General features: G+C 42.2%; 2 protein-coding genes across 3 annotated transcripts in view; one reads left to right on the top strand and one right to left on the bottom strand.

The window, feature by feature from the left end:
* The window catches only part of GIGYF2 (GRB10 interacting GYF protein 2), a 183,988-nt gene that overhangs the window by 55,863 nt on the left and 101,084 nt on the right, over positions 1-27,041 (top strand). For both annotated transcript variants that reach the window (XM_040348946.1, XM_040348947.1), the window contains exon 7: positions 986-1,026. In XM_040348946.1, coding sequence (XP_040204880.1) covers positions 986-1,026 — 41 coding nt within the window. The remainder of the gene's footprint in view (positions 1-985; positions 1,027-27,041) is intronic.
* Positions 531-8,278, bottom strand: KCNJ13 (potassium inwardly rectifying channel subfamily J member 13). The gene is made up of 4 exons (XM_040348948.1): positions 7,746-8,278; positions 6,072-6,225; positions 3,690-4,181; positions 531-3,566 (listed from the first exon to the last, which is right to left on the bottom strand). Coding segments are annotated over exons 2-4 (1,125 nt in total). The 5' UTR covers positions 6,073-6,225; positions 7,746-8,278; the 3' UTR covers positions 531-2,934.

Raw genomic sequence — 27,041 nt, 5'->3', positions numbered from 1 at the left:
CTGTATTAAAAACCCAACAGAGGTTTATGCCCATTCCCCAGTTATACAAATGTTATATTCTAATGGTATAATATAATTGGCTGAGTTGGACTTGGTGTTTTATTCTCCATTCATTAACTTGGATACTACTACTCATACACTGGCAGTACTTGTAATCAGTTGCTCTTTAAAGCTCGTTTGATCAGTAACAATTTTAGTTGAAAATTAGAATAAGCTTGGTGGAAAATTTGTCTATTTTTAAATCATGGGTGCTTAATCTGTGGCCCTCCAGCTGTTGCGAAACTACAAGTCCCATGAGGCATTGCAAGGCTGACAGTTGCAAGCATGACTCCGAAAGGCAGAGGCATGATTGGACTCGTAGTTCCAAAACAGCTGGAGGTTGTGCGCCCATGTTTTAAATTTTTTTTCCCTTTATTAGTGTTAAATAATTGTCTTGGAACAGGAAGACTGTCTAATGCTGTTAGATCTAGCAAAAGTTGATGGTTCTTTAAATGTATTACCTGCTTTCGAGTTCCTTCCTTTTTTTTTTAGTCTAAAGTTTAGGCAAAAAATTTACCTGTAATCAAGTATGTCCCACAATGTGAATAAAGGGAGCTGGATTTTGTAGAAATGCTATGTACTGGGTGGCGGTGCCCAGTCCTCTTCCTCTTGCTGAAATTCTGGCTTTGCAGTGGTTAATAGTGCCAAGCCTGTATTTACAGAAGATGCTGTTAATGTTGGCAGCAAAAATGTAGTGGCAGGAAGAAGACTGGGCATTCTTGCACAGACATTTTACTACAGGATCCAGCTGCCTGCTCAATTTGTGACGACATTACAGGTAGGCCAAGTTGCTAAAGCTACAGAGAATATCTATATTTTTTTAAAGATTAACTTGAGCTTTAAAATTGCCATTACATGCCTTAAGAGTTACATTTGATACCAGCAGCAGGAGATTTGTCAAAATTTGTGGCATGTGTCTAAAATGTATCTCTTTCTACTCCAACAGAGGAGATCGGCGATTTGAAAAACCAACACGAAAAGAAGCAGGTAATTTTCTTCTCCCCTTTTTTTGTGTGCTAGCATTTTGGGGTTGGATGTATGCACATTACACAGTCCATGGAGTGCTTACTGAGCTAAATCGTTTGATTTTTAAAGGGTTACTCTGCTTGAGTTATGTTTTCTTGCAGTAGGAGTGCAATTAATATGTAGTCGACACTCTGAAAAACTGTCCTACAAATTCCTTGCACTTCCTGGTTATTCAAGATAAAAAAAAGTGAAGCTTCCCATTGTATCATGGTAGCTAAACTTTTCTCATTTCAAACCTGTCCCACTCTGAAATGCTGAGCAGGTAATGTTGCCAGATTAAAAGCAAAAAATAAATTTCATATATATAATGCATTAACACAAGACACTGTAAAATAAGTCTCTCTTTTTCTCTAAAAGTCAAGAGGATTGCTGTGTGCACAGATTGTAGTAAAAAATATTGCAATAATAGTTCTCCTTCAATTTTTAATACAAGGAGATCACGATAGATTGGGAGGGGGACATAAAGTTGAAACAGATAAACTCCAGTATTGCCTGCTTCATGAAATTAGATGTTTCCTAGTTTGTATGACTGCATGTGTGATTGTTTTTTCTAAATCTGTTGAGCATTATGAAAAACATCTGTATAATACCCCTTGTATATAAAAAAACAAAACCAAATACCCCTGATGGTGTTTTTGTAACATTCATGTGTTGCCGTAAGAGTTATGTTTTTGGTATGTTCATTGGTGCTTGCTTAAATCTAAGTAGTATGCCTGACGGAGCATAAAATTACCTTAAGTTCAGTATTCTTAGCCAGTGTTTGGTCACTTGCCTTTTGAGACATAAACTGACTGGAAAAATAGCAATTAAATGCTGATGCTTTTTTTTGCAGCCTTGAAGGATTATATATTCTTCACACACACCACAAGGCAAGTGTTCACTGGCTGAGTACAATAGCTGTGTCATAGATAAACATTTCTTGTCATGTTGCCCTCTCATTGGCATCACTCTGTATGAAGCTATCTGCATAGACACATTGATCAGCAGCAGGGAATTAGCTGGAAGCACACAGTTTATTCTGGTTTATTGTCACAAATATATTGAGTGGGAATTGCAGGACCAGCCTCTGTGCAGTCCCTTTGCTTCTTCTACTCTGGCACAAGCATTTCTCCCTGTTTCTAACTGTTCTTTCTCCTGGTACTCTGCCATTGAGGTGGTGTGAAGGGTTAGTACAGCGATTCCACTAGGAGCAGAGTATGATTCATTGCAAAGGTCAAGCTTGTGTGCATGTGGTTTAGCATATTCCTCATCTGTGTGTTTGCTGTATTCCTGTCTCTATCATATATAAAGGTCTATATAAAGCTTACATGAATGTCAAGGAAGCATGCATGTATATTTGCTATATAAATGTACCTGCATTCGTCTATTTTGTTCTCTTTCATGTTAGCATTGTAAGTGTATCAGTTTTCTTGTCTAGCTAAATACAGTGCACTCCACATTTTGAGGGACAGCTTAAAACGACCCTTCTCATGTGAATCAATCAAAATTGGCTTCCCAGATGTCTCCATTGTATCATCTGCATTTTAACGGCTGTGAATGTTTGCTTGGTGTACATATATAAATGTGCTGGTCCACTGTCTGCACATAATTGTCTTAAGCCTATTCTGTCTTTTTGGAGTGCTTGCACTCCCCTGAGCAATTCATTATTGTAGTTGTACATTGCTATGCCGGCAATGTCCCACAAACCCCTGCAGTATCAAAGGGGTTCTAGTGCTTGATATACTTCGGTAAGGTATCACAGAACAGTCTTTAGAGCCTCGATAGTACCACCCTCTCTTCCTGTGGGATTTTCCTTTAGAAAAGTGTCAGCATTGTTATCGGAATGAGGATGGCTGAAAGGGCTAAGGAAAGTAACAGAGTTTAAGTATTTTACTCTCCCAGTCCAGTCTCGCAGATTTGAAAGGTGTCAACTCTCTGCCCATTGGCACAAACTTCCAGCTCAGTTTTGTAGGATTGTCTGTGTGTAGCTTGTGGTAACTCAGGGAGTGGACGACCAAAAGTTTCCATGCAGATATGGTATCCACCTTCAGGTCGGCGAATAAGGCATGGTGCAAAGCGGTGGCCTTGCAGTATTTCACTTGGTAGATATGAGGTACGGCTCTGGCAGATTTCACCTGAGCCTTCCTGAGTAGCAGATAAACAGACCACAAGCTCCAAATGACCTGAAGGGGATAAAGTCTCGCGCTGCAATAAGGTTGCCAAAGTGCTTCCAGGAGATAGACTGTGGGTGTAAGTAAGAGGGAAGGAGAAGAAAGGGCACTCCATGTTGCAAGCTTGATTGTCCAGTGAAAAATCCACACTGATTTGTTGAATTTGTCCATCGCCTCTCTCTTGATAAAGAATTCCACTGACTCTCACCATGGTCAAGGGACTAGGTCTTGTGTTGGCAACTTGGAACATTAAACATGGCTTTCCTTCAGGACTGCCCACAACTGCTAGTCTTGAAAAGAGGATTGAAGGAGAGCGGTTCTTTGGTCTTGCTATTTTGGCGACAAAAACACCTGTAGAAATACATAATTAACAGCGGGTTAGCATAGCATATTTTACAATAGCTGAGAGACCATACAAAATATTACATTAGTTGGGTAATTCAGTCCATTGCCCATACAGTAAGACTATCTCACCTGTAATAAAAGCCTCCAGCATTAGTCCCAGAAGCATTTGGACTGCAAGAAGAGCAATAGCACTTGGGCAGTCCCCACTTGGAAACATGGTTCCATATCCGATTGTGAGCTGTGTCTCCAAAGAGAATGAAAAAGCAGCAGTGAAGCTGGTGATGTACTTGACACAGATGGTGTGGTTTTCTGGTGGATGATCATGGTCTAGCGCCAGATCCCCATTCATCTCCGCTAGTAGATACCAAAACACTGCAAACAATAGCCAATGGGCCAGGAAGGAAGCAGAAAAGGCCAACATCATCCAACGCCAGCGCATATCCAGCAACAATCCCCATATATCACGCAGGTAAGACAGGCCCTGCCCCTGGATCCCAACAGCTTTTATAGTGCTATGTCCATCCTTATTCACCAGTCGATAAGAACAAGAGTTGAGCAATGTACATCTTGGGGAACGGCTGTGAGTGTCGTCCTCACGATCTGTGCTGACCTGCAGCACCACTGCAAAGAGAACAAGACCATGACATGAGCTGGTGAACAGAAGCAATATGAGAAACTGCAAGGTGCATATGATCTATATGGTTCTAATATTCTATATGGTAATTCACTAGCACATAAGTATATCTAGTCTAGCTAAAAGCAGCAGAATAAACTGTTGGCTTTTCAATAAAATGAAGACTTCTGTTTTAAAGAGAAACGTTTTTACTGAAATATAGAAATATCTCTGCTGCCTTTTACTGATTCTCCTCTGACAACCCCTTTACTGTCCTGGAATATGCATGCAGATGAGATCTACAGCTCCCTTTTTTGGCTCCTTGACTTTTAAAAGATCTATAGGATGTCAGCTGTGGTAACCTACATATGACAGATTTCCTTTGAAGTACATCTAAACATGGCTGCACATGAAGAAGAAAAAAAAATCAAGAATGCAAATATCCCTTACAAATTTTTTTTTGTTGTAAATTAGGACTCGTTTGACGAATAGGGCCAAGCTTAAAGTGGAACTAAACCCCTAAGATTACAGTAAAGGAAGCTGCCATCTTAGGCTGTGTTTGATCTGCTGTAGCCATGGTGCTGTACATGTGATCAGTTATGACATCAGCTGTTTTGATGGCTGAGAGTACAAGCAAATTGTGACAGTTATTACCACCCCCCACCCCCCCCCAAAAAAATGGTACATTCCCGGCACATGCTGTGCTTTCAACACGGTCAAACCATCAAATGGCTGGTTTCATAACTCCTCACATGTGCAACACCATGGCGGTTACAGATCAAACAGAGGCTACAAGCAACTTTGTTGGCCTAAAACGGTAGTAGGGTTTAGTTCCGATTTAAAATAATTTGTTGGACAGCATACCGCCCAACATTGTGAGATGGGATGGGAATGAGGGACATAGATTAGCAAAAGTATGTAGGCATAAGATGCCTCCTGCCACACCCCCCTTAAAGGAGAATTGTACAAAAAAAATTATTTTTATGCCACTATTCCTTTATACTGGCTCTTGGAATTTACAAATGCAGCAATGTAGAAATTAGGTAAAAGTTTAACACTAAAACATTTTCTGATGGATTAGTAGTGCATTTTATACACGACTATATAGACCAAAATGAGGAGGGACAGGGGCGTTTTGTTCCAAATCAGGGACAACCCTTCAAAATCGGGGACAGTTGGGGGCTATCGGACAGCAACACTGAAGATCTACACTCTAGGGCTGTTATCTTTATCCTCCATATACTACTTTGTAAGCTGCTGAACTGGAACAAGCAAGTATAGTATTGTCAGGACACACGACCTTGCATATACATGTCAGGCCAGGGTCACACAAGTTAGTGTTGGAAAGTTAAGGATAAATGCTTTGGCGCATCTACCTTTTTTTTTCATTTTATAAGTTTGCAGTTGCAGCTCCCATAATTCTGTCTTCACAGGTTCGCCCTAATCCCATCAAAGTAGTGCAGGATACAAAATGCTGGTTACAGCATCCACTTGGATGCTTTGTTAAAGAGGCCCATACTCTATAATAATGAATTTCTGCTATTTTTAGTAAACTTTTGTATAACTGGTGGAAAGCAAAAGTGGAAAGTGTTCAGATCACTAGAAGGCGTTTCTAGCTGAACTGGATGACATTTTGGTGTTTAGTGGCATCTTTACGTTGCGCTGGTTTTGTACAGGGGTTGCTGATTATTTTATGTTGGCCTATTCATGGAAACCTGGACCAGACAATATTTAAGAGAGAAAGACATTGGATGGGGAAAAGATACACTAATATAATTCTACCATGGAAATGCAAGCCATAAATGTTTACAGTTAAAAACAGTGTGCCTCCACACTCGAGCATCCTAGTAAGGTCATAAGAAAATCTTGGTACAGCTTTAGTCATTGTTTTCACTTACTTTTTATAGTTGGTCAGAGACCTAATGAACCACGGGTCTCTCGTCAATCGAAAACCAACATCCAGTGGGGTGTGAACTCAATGAGTGCGATGACAACTTTTTCTTTAATGCTTGTGAGTTCTACCACGTCACTTCCAATCGATTATTGACCAATCTGAGTAAAACGGAACAGTTCACATGAAAATGATTAAAAAACAAAACGATTTGGAGGCCTACTTCATGACTGACGTTTCTTTTCTGGTCCCTTTGTGAACATTTCCACCCCCTCCAGCCGAAGGCACCTGAGCTGATTCTGGCTTTGTTCCCTGAAGGCAAGCAGGGGCCTGTGCCTGCACTAACCCCGGTGTTCTGAGCTGTTGCCAGACTGAGGGAGGGGTGGGGGGGGAAGAGTGTTTGTGTTATAATTTCACGCTCAGGGGTAAGCTGCTTTTAGACGCAAACATCATGATGCTCACGTGACATGTCCTGCTGTGGGAAAATATCTAGGCTTTGTTCACTCTGGGATGCATTGGAGGGCAGGTAGGATTCACCTGGACATGACTAAAATGTTACTGGTCGAGTGTAGCTAGGAAAGTTTTCCACTGTTGGCTTGCGACAGCAGCATTCTTGTCACAGTGTGACTTTTCATCAAGCTGTGCTAGAAAAGAGTCTCTCTCTCTCTCTCTGCAGTGAAGAAAACCTACTTTAGCGCTGCTTATTAATACCAGCAATATATTGCAGAATAAAATACGAGTGCTCCTGTATATAGGAAATATCTGGGTGTGTGTGTATGTATGTATGTATGTATGTATGTATGTATATAAATAAATATATAAAAAAATATAATTTGATCCTTTGCTTTTGATAAAAAATAAAATAAAAATCTTATTACCCAGCTACATTCATGTCAAGATCCTACCATAGTTGTTTATAATCTGTATTTTTACATGTCTTACAGGAGTGTGATAACGTTGTAAAAACATTCCTAACACATTTTTACATGGATTCATTGTGCAAGAGTTAATGAAGGTTGTTTGTGTGACCACCTGCTTTGCCAATGACGTACACAAATATACCAATGCTACCCTAGCTCTTAAACGTTCTGGTAAAATGTATGTATAGTTTCTGCACAAATAAAGCCTACAATATTTTGTCAGATTTAAGTAAAATGGGAAGCTTTGCAAGGATCAGTAAAAAGTGAAATCCCCCTTTTTTTCCTTTACAAATTGAGTTACTTGCATATCAGTAGCTGACCATAAATCGGTGATCAGTTCATTTTTGATAAGAGTTCTTAAACAATGAGCATAGAATTTAAGCTGAGGATTTCCTGGGATTTACGCAGTTTTCATACTCGGTCTCTGGGCTAGCACACAGGCTCAATTCACTGGATGAAACATCACATGGTCAGCATGTGTCGACCATCTAGACGGCATAAATGTAAGGCAGTGGGGTGTTAGAGGCCAGCTTTGCACACGCTGGTACTGCTCTAAGTAATACCAGCTCCAGGCTCTGCCAAGCTAAGCTTGACAATGTATTCATTGTGATGAACAAGCCCCTTTAATGACTATTAAGCAAAATAATTTCACAGGGAGATGCAGCTCTGCAACAAACTGCCTGTGCGGTGAGGTTTGAAATGAAAAACATCCCAACAGTAACCCACCACAAACACTTGACCAAAGAGGGCAGAAAACTTACCTGGTTAGTTGGTGTTGAAGGAAATCTGTAATTCAGCCTTTTTTTTTCTTTTTTGTGTTTTTCTGGTAACTGTCCTTGTTTGCTTTGTCAGGTCTTACAATTGATTATTGTTTACGGACTTGTTTCACATGCATAGTTCTCATTTGCTTGAATAAGGGCAGTCCTTATATCTGCTTGTTGATCCTCTCACATGTCCTTCCCAGCAGCTTCTGAACAGACTTCCTAGGCCAGTGACACACTCCCTGTCAATCTATGGGGGGAGCCCTTGCTGGGTCTGGAGTCATAATCCAAATTCCTGTGTTTATAAATCTGGGGGTAGGGCTTCTTTGGTACGATCTCTGATTGGTCACTAGGCTATTGGGGATATGCCAGTAAAAGGGGTGGTATGTTGCAGCACTGCCCTCAGTGATTAGCTGTGCACAGTAGGTACACTTCTTTTCCATTAACAGTCTAATTACTGCCCACTTGGAAAAGGGGGTTAACGGAGCAATCATTTTGGATATGTTAAAATATTTATAATATTTATCTTGTCTTTATGACTGGAGTAGGAGGTTCAGCTTACCTTTTTTTTTTTTTTCCTAGGCTTCATCTAAACAGATCAAACACGTATTGTACATATTTATAAATGCAAAATCAAAATACACAATGTGCAAGCTGCAAAAAAGTGAAAACTGATTAATAAAAATCTCAGGTCTTTGTTGCTGCATATGTATTTGCTAGTTTGTCACCATGTCTTACACTGGCCATACATTTTACAATTTTCTTCAGTTTCCTTTAGACTTACCTTCAACTGTGTAGTGCAAGGTCCTGCCTGATTGCAATCAAATTGAAAGTTGTTTAGTTTGACCTTTTATATTATGGTTTCTGTAAACCTAAGAGAAAATTGTCTAATGTATGCCCAGCCTTTGGCTCACTTTGTAGAAGTCTGTGGAGTCTTCAGAGAGCAGAGGTCATTGTCTGGCAGAAGTGTCCTGCAGCGTTCAAAGGTCAAAAGTCACTGGGAATACATGCTGAGTCTACAAATGTATTTGCTGGAATAGCTGTGTTCTTTTGGTTCTATCCCCCTTCTTGTATATCCTCTATCATGGGTCATTGAGGTGTAATGCTATGAACTAATGTTTTTTTTTTTTTAAAACAGTTTTGTAGGTGGGCTGTGGAGGATGGGACGAAGACCCAGCACTTTTGTTGTGTGCGTTTTGGAGGTGGTGGGTACTTGTTTTCCACTGGACTTTGCTCACCTCTGTCCAGTTAAGCGGATTGCAGAGAACAGAGCCTCATTGTTCTTGGAGGAGCAAAGCCGTCTTCAGGCCTGTGGTGCTGAATATTAAAGTAATGACCCAAATCCCACCCCCCTCAGTGCTTCTGTTCTGTCGTCCTGCCCAAAGTTTGAACCTCCTGCTGCCAGTGGCACGTCAGTGCATGCCCAGAGCAAATAGTGTATGGAGAAGCTACGCAAGTACCCCTTCCACAACTTTAACCACTTGGAACTTTAATAATCAGCGATTTAACCCTTTTAGCATTTAGCAGCACAAGTTGCACTTATTTGCTGTGTGCTCATTGGTACTATTGGGTTAAAGAAGGTAGACTTCCCACAGCAAGTCTACTTTTCACTAACGTGCCTATCGGGAGCGTTTTTTCTCTGGCTGCTATGCTGTGGACCTGCATCTAGGTTTATTAATCCCTCACCATTGAATATATAATTTAGAGTAGCTGCATGGCATCCTGTATTGCCTTTTCTTCATTTTTGATTCATTACCTCTGTCAAAGCTCTCATCTATTGATATTAAAATTTGTAGAATCAGACTTAATGTTGATTTTGCGAAAGTGAGAGCAGTTGCCATTGCTAAAAATTTCCCTTTTTTTTTTTTTCGTTTTAAAAATACATATTAATAATCATTCTTATCAGCCCGTAAACTAATCGGAGAGGAAGGGTCAGACTTTAGCACATACTCCGAATACCATTTTGGATGCCCAAGAAACACATTGACGTGAACGCGAACATCTCAAGTATCTGTTTTTTCTAGATACTCGAGGCACCAGCTTTGCCTTGCAGCAACAGCATCTGCAGCAGCCTTTCTAAAAGGTCTATTGCCTGGGAGAGTGGGTTAAGGTCTTAAAGTGGATGTGTCACTAAAAAAAAAATATTAAAAGCCAGCAGCTACAAATACTGCAGCTGCTGACTTTTAATATTAGGACACTTACCTGTCCTGGAGTCCAGCGCCGTCCGCAGCAGAGGACGAGCGATCGCTCGTCTCTCTGCTGCTGCCCCCGCCATCCTCAGTGAGGGAACCAGGAAGTGAAGCGCTCCAGGTTTCCCTACGGCTCATGCGCGAGTTGCACTGCGCCGCTGATTGGCTCCCGCTGTGCTCTGGGAGCCGAGTGTTCCCAGAGCACAACGGGAGGTGACGTCATGCTCGGAGAAAACCCGAAGCTCTGTGGCCGGAAGTGGGTGCAAATACCTGTCTTTAGACAGGTATCTGCACCCCCCTCCCCCCTGAAAGGTGTCAAATGTGACACCGGAGGGGGGGAGGGTTCCGATCAGCGTGAGTTCCACTTTAGGGTGGAGCTCCGCTTTAAGGTGTTTTTATAGGCAAGTATTTGTGTTTCTGGATACTGCCAAAATCTGCAGAATCGGGCATTGATTATATGCCAGTTGTTAAACTTCTTTAGCTAAAATGAACTTCAACCATTTCTGGGCCAAAATGATTTTCAGGAAGCAGCTGACTGACTTGAAAGGTTTCAACTCATTGTTGCTGCTGTTCCTGAGCTGGAGGTTTATGCCCATCCTCACTTCATTTATTGACCCAAACACTGGCTAAATCATGCCCACACATCCATATTCCCCCTCATTTCATATCTACCCCTCAGATTTAAAGCGACTGCACATCCAAGTTCACTTTCAGTGCAATTTCCAGTGCACTTTGCACTTGTAGTGCAAAGTGGATTTGCCTTTCGTAAATGACCCCCCACTGTGTGCTCAGCCCAGTGTAGTCGTCTTTTTGGTGAAGCATTTCCTCTTCCAGCTTTCAAGTTCAGAAATATTTAAGGAGAACAGCACTGTGCAGTACTGGAGAGCCCTAAATTCCTCAAAGCTCTAAACTACTAGTCAGATATTTTGCTGTGAACTGAGAAAGGAAGGCATTCCATTAATGCGTAGGTCAAGGCAATACTACTTTTTCTTAGTTTCAGATAGTGGGGAAGGGACAGAACCTGTGTTAGAAAACTGGGGGAAGGCTAAAACCTATGAATTTGTATAAGTGTGTGTGTGTGTGTGTGTGTGTGTGTGTGTGTGTGTATGTGTATTCACAGCGGGTAAAATAAGTTATGAACACAGCACCATTTTTCTAGGTAAATTTCTAAAAGTGTTATTGACATGAAGTTTTCACCACGTGTTCGTAACCGATTTCATACAAAGAAACCAAAACAAATACTTTCAGAAATTAAGTTGTGTAATATAATGGAATGAGACAGGAAAAAAGTAGTGAACACATGAAAAGGAGGTGCAAAAAGGCATGGAAAGCCAAGACACCAGCTGAAATCCATCAGTAATTAGAAAGCAATTCTGCCCCTTGTCAGTGCAGATTAATATCAGATGTTTAAGTCAAAACTGATGGCCTATAAATAGGTGTCTCATTATCAAGATGTTACACAAGAAACCTCTAGTGATGGGTAAAATCAAAGCGTGCTCTCAAGACCTTTGCAACTTTATTGTTGCAAAATATACTGTTGACATTTGGTTACAGAAGGATTTCTAAATTTCTGAAAGTTCCAGTAAGCATTGTTGGGGCCATAATTTGGAAGGGGAAAGCACTTCATTAACCGGCCAGGGCCAGGTGTTCCTTGCAGTATTTCTGACAGAGGAGTGAAAATAATTATCAGAAGATTTGTCCAAGAGTCGAGGACCACCTTTGGAGAGCTTTAGACAGGCCTGAAATTAGCAGGTACAATTGTTTCAAAGAAAACAATAAGTAATGCGGTAAACCGCCACAACCGGTATGCACACGGACCACGCAAGACTGAAGAAAAAGCATGTTTAAGCTCATTTAAAGCTTGTTGCACAACAGGCAGATAAGCCTGTGAAATACTGGAGGAATATAGTCTGGTCAGATGAGACTAAAATTGAAAACCACCATACCAACAGTGAAGTTTAGAGGTGGGAACATCATGGTGTGGGGCTTTTTTCCAGCATACGGTACTGGCAAATGTCATGTCGTTCGATGGATGAATGGAAAAAATGTACCGAGACATGATAAAACTCTGCTGCCTTCTACCAGGATTATGAAGATGAAACGAGGGGGGACATTTCAGCAAGACAATGATCAAGATTTAAAGACTGGAAGAATGGGACAAAATTACACCTAAGCAATGTATGTGACTAGTTTCTCCATACAGGAGGTGTCTTGAAGCTGTCATTGCCAACAAAGGACTTTTGTACAAGTATTGAATACATTTCAGTTATTGTGTTCAATACTTTTTTGTCATTCCATTTTATTTGTTTGTTTTGGTTTCTTTGTATGTATGGACTGCATAGGTTGTTCTAGAAATGTGGTGAACATTTCATGTCAATAGCACCTTATGTAAAAATATATTTACCTAGAAAAATGGTGACGTGTTCAATACTTATTTTACCCGCTGTGTGTGTGTGTGTGTGTGTGTGTGTGTGTGTGTGTGTGTGTGTATAGTGCATCTGGAAAGTATTCACAACGCTTCACTTTTTCCACATTTTGTTATGTTCCAAAATGGATTAAATGCATTATTTTCCTCAAAATTCTACAAACCATACCTCCATAATGACAACGTGAAAAGTTTTTATATGAAATCTTTGCAAGTTTCTGAAAACTAGAATCACATTCACAGTCTTTGCTCAATACTTTGAAGCGCCTTTGGCACCAATTATAGCCTCAGGTCTTTGTGAGTATGACACTACCAGCTTGGCACACCATTCTTTACAGGACTTCTAACGCTCCATCAGGTTGGATAGGGAGTGTCAATGCATTGCCAGAGGTTCAATCGGGTTCAAGTCTGGGCTCTGGCTGGGCCACTCAAGGACATTCAGAGTTGTCCCGTTGCCATTCTTTTGTTATCTTGGCTGTGTGCTTAGGGTTGTTGTTCTGTTGGAAGATGACCATTCACCCCAGTCTGAGATCCACAGCGCTCTGGAGCATGTTTTCATCAAGGAAGACCCTGTACATTGCTGCATTCATCTTTCCCTCGATCCTGACTAATCTCCCAGTTCCTGCTGCTGAAAAACATCCCCACAGCATGATGCTGCCACCACCATTAATTTTGTTTCTCATGGTATGAGAGTCCTTCAGGTGCCTTTTGACAAATGCCAGGTGGGCTGTCATGTACCTTTTTTTACTGAGGCGTGCGTGGCCACTCTACCATTGGGGCCCCTAATTTATCTGATATCCTTACTCAGTCGGAATATGTATCGAGTCCTAAAGGACTCTTGGCAGTTCTTGGAAAAAAAGTCAAAGGGCATGTTTCAATGTGGACGTTGCCAGATTTGTGGAACGCACAGACATTTACAGATGCAGACAATGTGAATACATTTAAAATTCATAGTTTTGATTAACTGTGCAACCACAAAGGTAATCTACTGTCTGCAATGTCCATGCCAAAAGATGTATATTGGAAAAACGAAACGCCAACTGTGTAGAATAGGGGAACATTTGGGTGATATAAAACATAAGGAACCCAAAAGCCTCTTGGCAAAACATTTTCTTTTGTGTCAGTCAAAACCTGATGGGTTACTAGTTTAGGGGCCAGAAAAGGTGACTTTGACAAAGTGCTTCTTAAAAAAAAAAAAAAAAAAAAAAAAAAAAAAGATACATTTTGGATATACAATATAGGTTAAATTCATTGAAGCCTAAAGGGTTAAACAAGTTAAATCTTCAGGTGTTCTTGGACTAATTACATTTTTAATTTTCTATTAATTTACTTACCTGCTTTATTTTTCTGTTCTTTCCATGATATAGCTCAGGGGTCGGCAACCCGCGGCCCCCGGAGCCGCATGCGGCTCTTTTAAACCTTTGCCGCGGCTCCGGGACACCTTTTGCGGCCAGCGGAGGACTTTACACAGCGATCCCGGAGTTAACAGTTCGGGCGCGCTGTGACAAATGTCCCGCCCTCCTCCTGCTAGAAGACTAGCTCGTGTGATAGAGCCAGTGTGCTGTCTGTCACACAAGCTGGTCTAGAGGAGGAGGGCGGGACATTTGCCAGCGCGCCAGTGTGGGGGAGCATCGTGACACAGCACAGAACAGTAAGGCTGTGAGGGGCTTACAATGAGGGGGCTGCCTTGCGATGGTGACGGGAGCTATTTATTTTTTAATGATGGGGGGGGGGGGCTGCCTTGCGATGGTGACGGGAGCTATTTTTTTTTTAATGATGGTGATGGTGGGAGGGGCTGGCTTGCGATGGTGACGGGAGCTATTTTTTTTTAATGATAATGATGGGGGGGGGGGGGGCTGCCTTGCGATGGTGACGGGAGCTATTTTTTTTTTTAATGATGGTGATGGTGGGAGGGGCTGGCTTGCGATGGTGACGGGAGCTATTTTTTTTTAATGATAATGATGGGGGGGGGGGGGGGCTGCCTTGCGATGGTGACGGGAGCTATTTTTTTTTTTAATGATGGTGATGGTGGGAGGGGCTGGCTTGCGATGGTGACGGGAGCTATTTTTTTTAATGATAATGATGGGGGGGGGGGCTGCCTTGCGATGGTGACGGGAGCTAATTTTTTTTTAATGATGATGGTGGTGGGGGGGGGGGCTGATGATGATGATGATGGTGAGGGGGGGGGGCTGATGATGATGATGATGGTGAGGGGGGGGGGCTGATGGTGGTGTAATTAATGATGGTGGGGCTGATGATTTTGTAATGATGATGGTGGAGGGCTGATGATGGTGAGGGGGGGGCTGATGATTTTGTAATGATGGTGAGGGGGGCTGATGATTTTGTAATGATGATGATGATGATGATTGCATTTGCTGGGCATGTGGAGGTGGAATCTTATCCGATATTGGGCATGTGGAGGTGGAATCTTATCCGATATTGGGCATGTGGAGGTGGAATCTTATCCGATATTGGGCATGTGGAGGTGGAATCTTGACAATATCAGATAAGATTCCACCTCCACATGCCCAGCAAATGCAATACTGTACAATATCAATTAGCAGTGTTATATTTGTTTTAAATGTCGCAATGGTTTTGCGGCTCCCAGTTTTTTTTTCATTCGGAAACGGGTCCAAGTGGCTCTTTATGTCTTAAAGGTTGCAGACCCCTGATATAGCTCTTTGTTATGAGTGAATTTGACTTGTATGGAAGGACTAAATGTGCAATGGGACAGATGTATATGAATTATTTTCATTGTAGGTTTGCACCATTTGTATTTTTTATTACCATTGTTTTTCACGATTATGTGGAGCAATCCCAGTTATCTGCTACTATCTAGTTGGATTCACATTAAATTTGTTATTTTAAAAGGTCATGTGTTAATAAAGCAGTAGGCACCCAATAATGAAACACGTGGCTGGATTTAAAAGGTGTATGAATACCATTCACAGCCCAAGGTCGCCATGTCATGACGAGTCCCTAGCGAAACATTTAGACACGTGTCTTCACATGCCTGCCTCCACTGTAGCTTGGACAGTTCAGCGGTTTAATGCACGCCGTTTTAGGAGCGAGAGATCACATTTCTGCAGCTTCACCATCATTTGCTGCCCCTGGGTTTGGCATGAGGTTATGCTATGATTAAGGCAAGCAATTATCCACACAGTTTGGAAAGGAGATCTCTCAATTACTGAATCGCCTAAACCTCTGCTCCAGGGCTAAGTTACACATCTAGCACGGAAGCCATCCATCTTGGCGAGGCATTTTCTTAGCTCTTGTTTACAAGACTCAATACTTTGAGAAGCTGGGACCAGCTTGAAAGTTACCTGAAATGTTTGGAGACCTTTTTTTTTTTTTTCTCCCACAAGGAATACGTAAATATGCATGGCTGTTTTTGCTTCTCATTTGCCTTTTTCCATTAGACTCAGTGCCCATTACTGGAGATCAAGTTTCTGTCATACACCTGTGCCGGCCATTGGCTCCATGCTTTCTCATGCTTTGTTTGCCGCACATTGGCTTAACAGACTCTTTGATTAACTAGGGGTGTCATTCTGCTTGTGAGGTGTTCTGATCAGGTTGATACACCTCCTTTCATCATTTTATCAAAGAACTTTCTTTCTTTTCCCCCTGTTTTTTGAGCTGTTACCATCATCCGTTTGAATGTGATTTTCATATAAATTCTATTGGATTATCTCAACATTCAATCATCTGTTTTCTAGCATGTATGTCTGCTGTCTGAGTTTTGACATTTTTAATTCATAGACAACGTTCTCTTTATTTTATAATGGTGGAAGGTTTATTTTATTTTTCTTTGAGTTTTTGATATGAGTTGTTTTAATAAACTTTTATATATTTTTTTTTATTTATGACTATGTACTCCTTCATTGCTAGATCCCTGTGGCTCATTTAAGTCACACTTTGGATCGCATCTACTGTGATGCGATTTTTTTTTTTATTTATTTTTTTTCACTCTACCATGCAGGCCTGATTGGAGTTTTTCATAGATGGTGGTTTCTCTGGAAGATTCTCCTCTCTCCACGGGGAAACACTGGAGCTCTATCAGAGTGACCATTGGGTTCTTGGTCACCTCCCTGACTAAGGTCCTTCAGGCAGCCTGCTTTAGAAAGTCCTGGTGGTTCCAAACTTCTTTCATTTATGGATGATGGAGGCCACTGTGCTCATTGGGACCTTTAATGCTGCAGACATTTTCTGTACCTTCCCCAGATATGTGCCTCCATTCAATCCTGTCTCGGAGGTCTAACAGACAATTCCTTGGACTTCATGGCTTGGTTTGTGCTCTGACATTCACTGTTTATTGTGGGACCTTCTATAGACAGGTGCCTTTCCAAATCATGTCCAACTGAATTTACCACAGATGGACTCCAAGTTGTAGGAACATATCGAGGACGATCAGTGGAAACTGGATGCAGCTGAGCTAAATTTTGAGTGTCATGGCAAAGGCTGTGAATACTTATGTACATGTGTTTTATTTAAAAAAATAAATGGCAAAGATGTCAAACAAACTTATGTTGTCATTACGGGATATTTGTAGAATTTTGAGGAAAATAATGAATTGAATCCACTTTGGCATAAGGCTGTAACAAAAATGTGGTTACCCTTCCACTTCTTCAACTACTTCTCTTATTCTTTTTATATACCAAGTTCAGCAAATCAAAGAAAAAAGTCTAAAGTGTGGACATTGAACTTTTTCTCAACTCTCATCTGATACCCTATTTGACGAGGACATAGAGGTAACATGCCACCCAAAACAAACCAGCAGCTCCTTTGGGGGTAGTGAGATAGATAGATAGATAGAGAGAGAGATATCTATCTATCTATATTATATATATATATATATATATATATATATATATATATATAAAAAAAATCTCTATCTCTAATATAATTTCAGGTGAAAGCCTCCATTAAAGTTGCTAGCTTACACCAAATGATACAAACATTTGGTGTAAGCTATGTAATTTTACACTAAGTACAATACAATCGTATATAGATATGGGTCTATGTGTTTTGCAGCAAGCCAGCTGCTGCTTCATGATCCTGACAGACAATTGGTATATGTTTTTTGGTTACAAACTCCCTCTATATCAATCACTTCACTTGATAACATCACCAATGTTTCCACAATATGTAAACTGTCATGTTAATAGGGATTATTCTGTCCTCCAGCCATGCTCTCAATCATACCAGTAACCTAGGTGCTTATATGTATGGTTGCTGCCATACCGTTACAGCTTATGTTGAAGTTCATGTGAGACCTGGCGTCCAAATATTGACCCTAGAAACATGTCTGTTGATCTGTAAGAAAAATAGAGGGAGCACTGGTCTCCCTCGCCACCAGCCAAGACTCCTTGGCTGGCAGCAGTGGTGTGGGAGCTTGTGCGCACTCTCCTCTTTCCCTTCCTTTTGGGTTTTACCATCGACCCTTAGAGGGCAGCAAATCCTACGTGTCTTTTGGAGCTATTAAGATCCTGTGGTACATCCACCGCCATTACATCACCCTTGAGTACAGGAGACCGTTTTTGTGATTTTTACTCCCCATGCCTGTTGATCTTGCAGGATCCTTATCAAATTTCTTAACTGGAATTGATACTGAATAATAATTATAGCATTCCCAGCTATCTTCTGTCAACTACAGAAGACTACATAGACTACAGAATAAAGACGAGTAGCGTAAGAAACATTTGTAGTCCAATTCAAAGGAGCAGCTCAGGGTGATAAGCCAGCCTGCTTCTTCATAGATACAGTACAGTAAATGAGCATTCTCACCCTAGTAAAGGACGTGTTACTAGCTGTATCACCAGTTTGAAAAAATGGAAATAAGCCTGAAAATTTACCTATTGTAGCTACCCCCTCCAAGATAAGTTGCAGCGTATAATAACATTGGGTTTAGATATACCTTGCAGTCTGACAGAGGTGCTTTCTCTTATATCAAAAAGGTTTTTTTCTTTTCTGTCTCCAGTGGGGAGATTTCTCTTCACTTTATCCAACTACTTTTATCTAGGACTTCTAAGAATAGGGATTTTCTAAATGCAGACACAAACTGCAATTAGACCCCTTTCACACGGGGCAGTGGAGGTGCAGTGACTGTATAGCGGCGCAAATTTTAGTGCCGCTATACTGTCATATTTACCGCGATATTCGGCCGCTAGCGGTGCGGTTTTAACCCCGCTAACGGCCGAAAAAGGGTCAATACCACCGGCAAAGCGCCTCTGTAGAGGCGCATTGCCAGCAGTATTACCGTGGTTTCCCATTGATTTCAATAGGAAGAAGCGGTATAGGAGCGGTAGACACCCTGCTCCTATACCGCTCAAAGATGCGGCTTTCACATTGAAGACTGCAGGGCACGATTTTTTTCAGGCGGTATAGCAGCGCTATTTTTAGCGCTGAACCGCCTGAAAAACGTGCCAGTGTGAAAGGGGCCTAAGTCTGAGAGGGGTTCTTCTCGTTACCACTTGCTGAAAATATTAGATTTGTGGTTGGGATCTTTAGCATGTCGTTTATTACTGGATCTACATATAAGTATCCTCAAAACAGTTACTGCTGTACAAATGGGGCAGAGTCCACAGTGCTGGATGAAAAACGTGAGCTGCAAACTTTGCCAAGGTCACTGGGGGACAACCAAAGATTGCTTGATTGGTTTGTGTCAGTCAGATTACCTAAATGGGCTTATTTGTTTTCTAAATTGGTTCCTAAATTCCTTCAAGTTTTAGAACAATAGTGCGAGTTGTACAAATGTGGCAGTCTGCATTCATATATTAGGTCTATGACACATAGAAATTCTACACCTTGGCACGTCCAGCGTATGCAATATTTTTGGTTTTAAAAGGTCTAGCATCTTGATTTAGTAGTAATAAAGGACAAACTCAGCCCAACATAGATTTTATACCATTATACAGTTGTGTGGTTGTCCGTTTTTTTTTTTTTTGTCCTGTTGTGCGAGATATTTTTCATTGTATTTTATAGGCGGAAAAAAAAAAACGCTTTTAGCTGACAGGCTTTAAGCATTTCCTATTCTCTTTTATGGTTAAAAGTTTGCCCCAAATGAGTAAACTGTGCCAGTTGTGCAGGAATTCTAAAATTTCAGAGTTAGTGTTACTAAACCCAGCACCCTGCAGTCCCTATATCTGGTCGTACACAGAACATGGAAATGCAAGAGTTTTAGTAAATATAAACGGCTAAATACTTTCTCATCAACAGTCATATGACTTCTATCAGTGTCTGGTTAAAGCTTGTAGGAGAAGTTTTTATTCTCCCATGATTGTCCTACGAGGCTGCAGGACCCCTGTTCCCCTGTCTGGGCAGTGCTGATTGGCCCTGTGGTGATCACATGCACTCTCTTTCAAGAAAAAAAACCTCTCACAATACACACCAAACTGAGCATGGCAGTATTTTCCCTAGCCTCTACTATTCGGAGATGGTTAGGGGACTCTGGAAGAAGCGGGGTCAGAGGTGGATCAAACCAGCCTTTTTACACAATGCAGAGGATTAACCCCTTAGGTTCCACTGTGAGTATAACATGCATGCTTTAACCACTTAAGACCCGGACCTTTAGGCAGGTAAAGGACCCGGACAGTTTTTGCGATTCGGCACTGCGTCGCTTTAACTGACAATTGCGCGGTCATGCGACGTGGCTCCCAAACAAAATTGTCCTTTTTCCCCACAAATGGAGCTTTCTTTTGGTGGTATTCACCTCTGCGGTTTTTATTTTTTGCGCTATAAACAAATAGAGCGACAATTTTGAAAAAAATTCAATATTTTTTACTTTTTGCTATAATAAATATCCCCAAAAATATATAAAAAACATTATTTTCCGATATTAGGCCGATACGTATTCTTCTACCTATTTTTGGTGAAAAAAAATCTCTAAGCGTTTATCGATTGGTTTGTGCAAAATTTATAGCGTTTACAAAATATGGGATAGTTTTATTGCATTTTTATCTTTTTTTTTTTTTTTACTACTAATGGCGGCTATCAGCGTTTTTTTTCGTGACTGCGACATGGCGGACACATCGGACAATTTTGACACATTTTTGCGACCAGTGTAATTTTCACAGCAAAAATGCATTAATGCATTGTTTATTGTGAAAATGACAATTGCAGTTTGGGAGTTAACCACTAGGGGGGCGCTGAAGCGGTTAAGTGTGGCCTCATCTGTGTTTCTAACTGTAGGGGGGCAGCGCTGGACGTGTGATGTCATTGATCGTGTTTCCCTATATTAGGAAACACACGATCAATGACAGCGCCACAGTGAAGAACAGGGAAGCTGTGTTTACACACAGCTCTCTCCCCGTTCTTCAGCTCCAGGGACCGATCGCGGGACTCCGGCGGCGATCGGGTCCGCTGGTGCAGCGGTCACGGAGCTTCGGACCGGGTCGTGCCGCGGGCGCCCGCGACCCACGGCTAGGCACTTAGAGGACGTACAGGTACGTGTTTGTGCCCAGCCGTGCCATTCTGCGACGTATATTTGCAGGAGGCGGTCCTTAAGTGGTTAATGCATATACAGACTGTTTTTACTGTTCTGGATTTAGTAACACTTTTTAAAGCGGAGTTTTGCCAATTTATAAAATTTTTTGCAGCTGCTGACTTTTAAAATTTGGACACTTACCTGTCACGATGTTGGCACATGAAGCCGATCTGTCCCTCAGTTCTTGGGTGCTGCTCCCGCCATCTTTAGTAAGGGCATCAGGAATTGAATATAAAACAAAAAAGATGCGCAAAAACTGTAAATGAATAGATAATCAGGTAATGGAACACAGACTATGGATCGTCATTATACCAACTAACAGTGAAAAATGTGATTGCTTATATTTTCTCCAAATTTAACAATTTAGAGAAAAAAGGGAAAATGTTCTCCTTGTTATAAAAAATATATAAGTGTGTAACCGTGTTTTAAAAAAACACCTGCTGGTGTTAAATGATTCAGACTTGTCAGATATCATGCTTTTGACCATGGGTTAGCTTCAACACCTCCAATATTGGATCCCATTCAGGAGAGAGAGTAATATAGATAGCCGGAATTGCAGCTTTACCTCTTGGTTCGCTACTGCGCAAGTCGTGATGCGTAATCTGAATGGTCCCCGCTGTCTTTTGGAACCTGTGTCTCCCAGAAGACGGGGGGGGGGGGGGGGGGGGGCGGGGAGGATTCACCAGACGTGATGTAGATATCTGTGGATATCTATGCCCGGAAGTGGGAGCAAAATACCTGTATTAGACAAGTATCTCCCCCCCCCCCCCCCCCGGCTGAAAGGTGCTAAATGTGATACCGGAGGGGGGGGGCGGGGGGGATTGTATTCCGAAAAGTTCCATTTTTGGGTGGCACTCAACTTTTTAAGGCAGCCATTGATGGTTTGATATTCTGCCGGTTTAGTAAGGACTGGCCAAATTTCAATCCATCTATGGACAGGCTGGTTGTACAGAAGTCAATCTCTTGATCCACTTCTGTACAACCAGCCTGTTTTTACTTTTTTGTATTCTGACAGTTGGGAACTCTGATGGCTGTCAGAATACAAGAGTTCCATGGGAGGGATTCCCTTATCAACGCTGAGTGTGTTAATGATCAACATTTTCCTAATTCAAACTGCTGGTTGAATGAAATGCAAAATGCATAATCTTTGGTCTGCCTTATGTTGGCAAAAAATCATCAGTAAAGGATAATTTCTTTTTTTTTTTGCCTGCTGCGTTGAACAAAAAAGTTTTCAGTGTGTACCAGGCTTAAGTTGGCATGCCCTGTTTATGAGATATTAGAACAATATAATTGTTTTGCAGTTTGGGATCTTTCACTGTGTTATCGCCGAACCACTTAGAGCTGCATGTACATTTGTACATATCTTTAGGAAGGTATCATTGGGATAGGCAGTCGTAATGAACAGGTCTACCATAAACAGTACCCAGACAGAATTCCTGACCCTGTGTTCTCCCCTCCTGCAGACCACTTCACACTTCTTCTTCTTCTTCTTCTTTTTTTTTTTTTTTTTTTTTCTCCCATAAACAGCTTTTTTGGCTATAGGTCAAAAATGCCCCACTAATGAGTCCTGGGCGGATTCCAGAGCGTTTGCTCCTGTTCCGACCGGATTTCTGAAGGTTTGCTCTGAAAATGGGATGCACCTTATGAAGGAACATGCATGCCAAATGATAGGTGATGCTGTGAAAACATTGTAAATAGAGATTAGTTAGCTTGTTTTTCCAATAAATTAAGTTGTCCTTTTTCAAGCAACAGTTGGAGGCGTTTATACTATGCGGTAGTGAATACCCAAGAAAGCAAAGCTACACTTTAAATTTTAATTTTTTTAAAGATCTTGTGTGTTTTATATTCTCATCAGACCTATGGGCCCATAACAGGGATATTTAGAACTGTATAAAATTGTATATGATCGGATACGGTTTAACCCTTGGAACCCTTTTACTGCTATTGCCGCAACGATTGCGGCAGGGCTGTATGGGTTGTTAAATAGTTCAGTCCATGTTTGTGTTTAAAAAGAGATAGTTTTGTCCAGCAACGACACAAACATAGTACATTTTAACAGCACCTCATGAAATCTTGTGCGTGCATGCATGCATACATATCATTGAAGCTTCCCTATGATACAGCTAGCTCAGAACATAAAGCAGGTAATTATGAACCCTATTGTAACATTCTAGTCCCATCTTTGATAGGCCACAGGCCTAGTGTCATTAAGCATATTAGCAAAACTCTGGCAAACCAGAACACGAATAGCCATTGTAAAATGCTTTAAGCCAGATACTATTCATTAAGTGCTGTCGTAAATTGCTACGCCTCTAGCAGAGCCCTTAGCGCAGTGGTTCTCAACCTGGGGGTCAAATGACTTTACCAGGGGTCACCGAATCCTGGGCTGTTCCTGAAGCCTGCACCCTCTCCCAGCAATTCTGTGGCCGCCCACTCAGTTCATGGCATGGCTGGGGGGCAGAGACTAGAGGTCATCTGACTGGTAAGGAATGTGAAGTCGGAGGGACTGGAAGAGACGCTATCTCCTGATTTCGACATAGGTGTCACTGCTGCGAGACGCCACAACGTCAGACACAGTGAGTAACACTACCTGTGATTTATACACTACAGTTCTCAGATCAGAAGATGACCTTGATAAAGAGCACAGCCACTCATCCCAACTCCCCGCCAGCACTGTCACTCATCCCTACCCCCACCAAGGAGTAAGAAGGAATAAAAATAGAGTACATGGAAGGGAGCGGAAAAGAGGGGGGGAAGAAAGAAAAAGGGAGAGAGGAAAGATGGCTAGAGAGGGGATGAGGAAAAAAACTAACGAGAAATTAGGATAGAGAGAAAAGGGAAAGAAAGGAGAACAAAGCGAAAGCGTGGTGTATATACTAAAATGTACCATAAGGGGATTTAATACTGTACGAGTGTAAGGGACTCGGAGCGCTAAAAGTCTGTGGGTTAAGGGCACAAATTACTTGTCTTGCCTTGGGTGCGGACAGCCCACGCTATGAAAATAATTTTACTGTTAGGGGTCCCCACAACTTAAGAAATTTTATCAAGGGGTCACGACACTAGAAGGTTGAGAACCACTGCCTTAGCGGGTCTTAATGGCTATTGAAAATAATTTGACCGCTTCCTTTAGTTGGCTGTCAGCCCACCTGTTCAACTCGGCCAATCAGGAAGCATTGTATTCAGTCACAGAATTCAAAACTGCCTTTGAATTGCTGAACACCACTCGGACCGACTCTGCATTTTTCCGGGTTTGAGATGGGAAGTCTCTGTCTCACAGCCAGGAAACCAGCACTGTGTACTGTATATAGCTGTAGCTACATGCAGTACATACAGTGCTTAGAGACACTGCAGCACCTGAAGGAAGTAGGTAATTTGGACCAGTTTGTTCCAAGTAAACTATTTTAAGAGACAGGAAGCCATGGAGATCAGCTTTAAGTTTTGCATGTGGTCAAAATTTAAAATGTTATGTTGGAGGATGAGAACCCTCTCTAAAAAAATAAATAAAACACCCTGCAAGACAAAGGCATAATGAGTTGGTATGCATAGCATACTAGCTCATTATGAATTGCTTACCTGAGATCGAAGCCCCTGCAGCGGTCCTCGGTCACCTCCTCTATCGCTGCCATGATACCCGGAGTGCCTTCTGGGTATCGCTGCTCCGCCGCTGTGACTGGCTGGAGCAGCGATTACGTCACTCCCGTGCAGGTGACGCCACTAACGTCATTATTGCCGTTAGAAGCGGGACCCTCCGTGCACCTGATGTCTACGGCGCATGCGCCGTAGACATCGGTGCCGCCATTTCTGCAAATATCTCTTAAACCTTTTAGGTTTTATTTGTTGCAACTCAGTGGCGGCTGGTGAAGTTTTAGGAGGGGGGGGCGCCAGACCCCGCTCTTCCCTTTTGACCCCTCCCACTGGTGGAAATGGGCGTGGTTCAGCAAAATAGTGGGCGAGAGAGAGATGTATTCTAGAAAGTTTAACATTCAGCAGATAAAGATACTTCAATCATCCCGGCACCATGGTTGTTATGGTGTCAGGATGATTGAAGCACATTATTTATATTATTACATTGTAATAAAAAATGAAATCATTCAACTCACCATAATGCAGAATCAGTGGGAGCCCCAAGCGTGTCGCCTGCCATCAGGTGCCCACAGCGGAGTCCCTCCTTACATACAGCCCTGTGTCACATCAAATGCAGCCTTTCTCCCCCCCCATCAAATACAGCCTGTCCCATATCAAATGCAGCCTGTCCGCCCCATATCAAATGCAGCCTGTCCCATATCAAATGCAGCCTGTCCCATATCAAATGCAGCCTGTCCCCCATCAAATGCAGCCTGTCCCCCATCAAATGCAGCCTGTCCCCCATCAAATGCAGCCTGTCCCCCATCAAATGCAGCCTGTCCCATAACAAATGCAGCCTGTCCCATAACAAATGCAGCCTGTCCCATAACAAATGCAGCCTGTCCCATATCAAATGCAGCCTTACATTACAGTTAATAAGCGGTGGGGGGGGGGGGTGGTTGGGGCCAGTGCTGCCGAACGAGAGACAAATAGATCACTTAGCTCAGCTGTGTGTGTTGTCCTCCAGGCTCCTTGTGTCTTCTTCCACTGGTCTGCTCCGTCCTCATACTTCAGAGAGAAAACAGGAAGTGATGTCTTCAATCTTCTCCTGCCTTAGTGTAGCTTCAGCCAATCAGGTTACCAATAACAAGAATTCGGGAACCTGATTGGCTGAAACGGCCATCAGTCTTATTTAAGGGACAAAGTGGGCTGCGTTCCTTAGATAGACTTCCGAGAGCCGGAGGGCTGTACTTGGAAAGCCAATCAGAGCCAGTGGCTCTGATAGGCACTTCCTCTTAGCCAACCAGCTGCCGTTATTCATGTAATCGGCGCCCTAAGTTCCGGTTATATGAATAGAGTCCAGAGGCAGCTGGCAACAATAATAACATACATTCATGAATACATGAATGTATGTCATTTGCGCGAGAGGGTGGCGCTGCAGCGCCCTCTATAGACGGCTGCCACAACTGCAGTAAAAGTTAAAGTAAAATGACAGAAGTAAAATAAAAATTCTTAAAGGGCCCGTTTTTTTTTTTTTTTTTTTTGTGACTACAGGAGGGGGGCGCGGCGCCCGGGCGCCCCCTATGGACGGGCCGCCACTGCAAAACAGGTAAGCCTTAATCTAGGCTTACCTGTAGGTTAAATTGGTTGTGAAGGGTTTACAACCACTTTAATTTCCACATCGTGTTTGTTATATCTAGCCTACACTATGTATTGGAGTGATCTTACTCCTATTAGAATGATCTTGACATTTAGTTCCTTGAATTCTGTGACACGTATTCACTATGCCAGTTATTGGGCTCTGATGCATCACAGAATTCGGACCCTGCCTTCTGGACTACAAAGGTATTGATTAGAGTTTCAAGGGGCACAAGTAGGAATCGCTGCTTGCAGGCAGCAAGGTATCATGGGATATGTATCCCCTAGGTCCCCTTTCACACGATCAGCTTGGCACAGATCCGCCTGTCTGTTATTCAGGCGGACCCGGCAGGCCACCCATTCACTTGTAAAGGCAGGCGGATATCAACGGAGATGTCTGCTGACACCCGCTTACCATCCTATCCGTCACGATTCATTGAAAACAGATGGATGGCGATAACTTTGCCATCTGTCCAGAGGATAGGATCGGATGAAAACAGACATGCTGTCAATTGTTGTCCGATCTTTGCATTGAGAACAGCTGGGCTCTGACAGGTCTGTCCCTGCACAGTGAGCAGTGACGCACTTGTCATCTGCCTGCTCAGCGGGGATCAATGGAGTGATCTCGTGCAGGGTGGATCCGTCCTATATGATAGGGGCCTAAGAAGTTGAAAGTAAATGGCAGAGGAGAAGCTGCAAAGCATGCAGGGAATCCAGGAAGTTGTGGAAATAGATGACCAGCAGACAGATGGCAATCAAAACCCGAAAGGAGATTTTTCACTAATTGTCAAAACAAGCTATTATTTGTATTGCTATTACAATGCTAATCTTATAAGTATATGCAGGGACTATGGAACCCCTTTAAAACTAAAGTTGTTTGCTCAGGGAAGTATAAGGGGGATAATTTTAGTATACTCCTTTCGCACTTTTATAAATATAAAATCCTCACAAGGGATTTTGCAGGTAGTCTTAGGCTTGGTGTGATTACACATTCTCTA

This window comes from Rana temporaria, chromosome 4 (genome assembly GCF_905171775.1).
Source record: "Rana temporaria chromosome 4, aRanTem1.1, whole genome shotgun sequence".
Taxonomy (NCBI): domain Eukaryota; kingdom Metazoa; phylum Chordata; class Amphibia; order Anura; family Ranidae; genus Rana; species Rana temporaria.
Note: the sequence above shows the minus strand (reverse complement) of the source record. Positions and strands in the feature narration are given on the sequence as shown.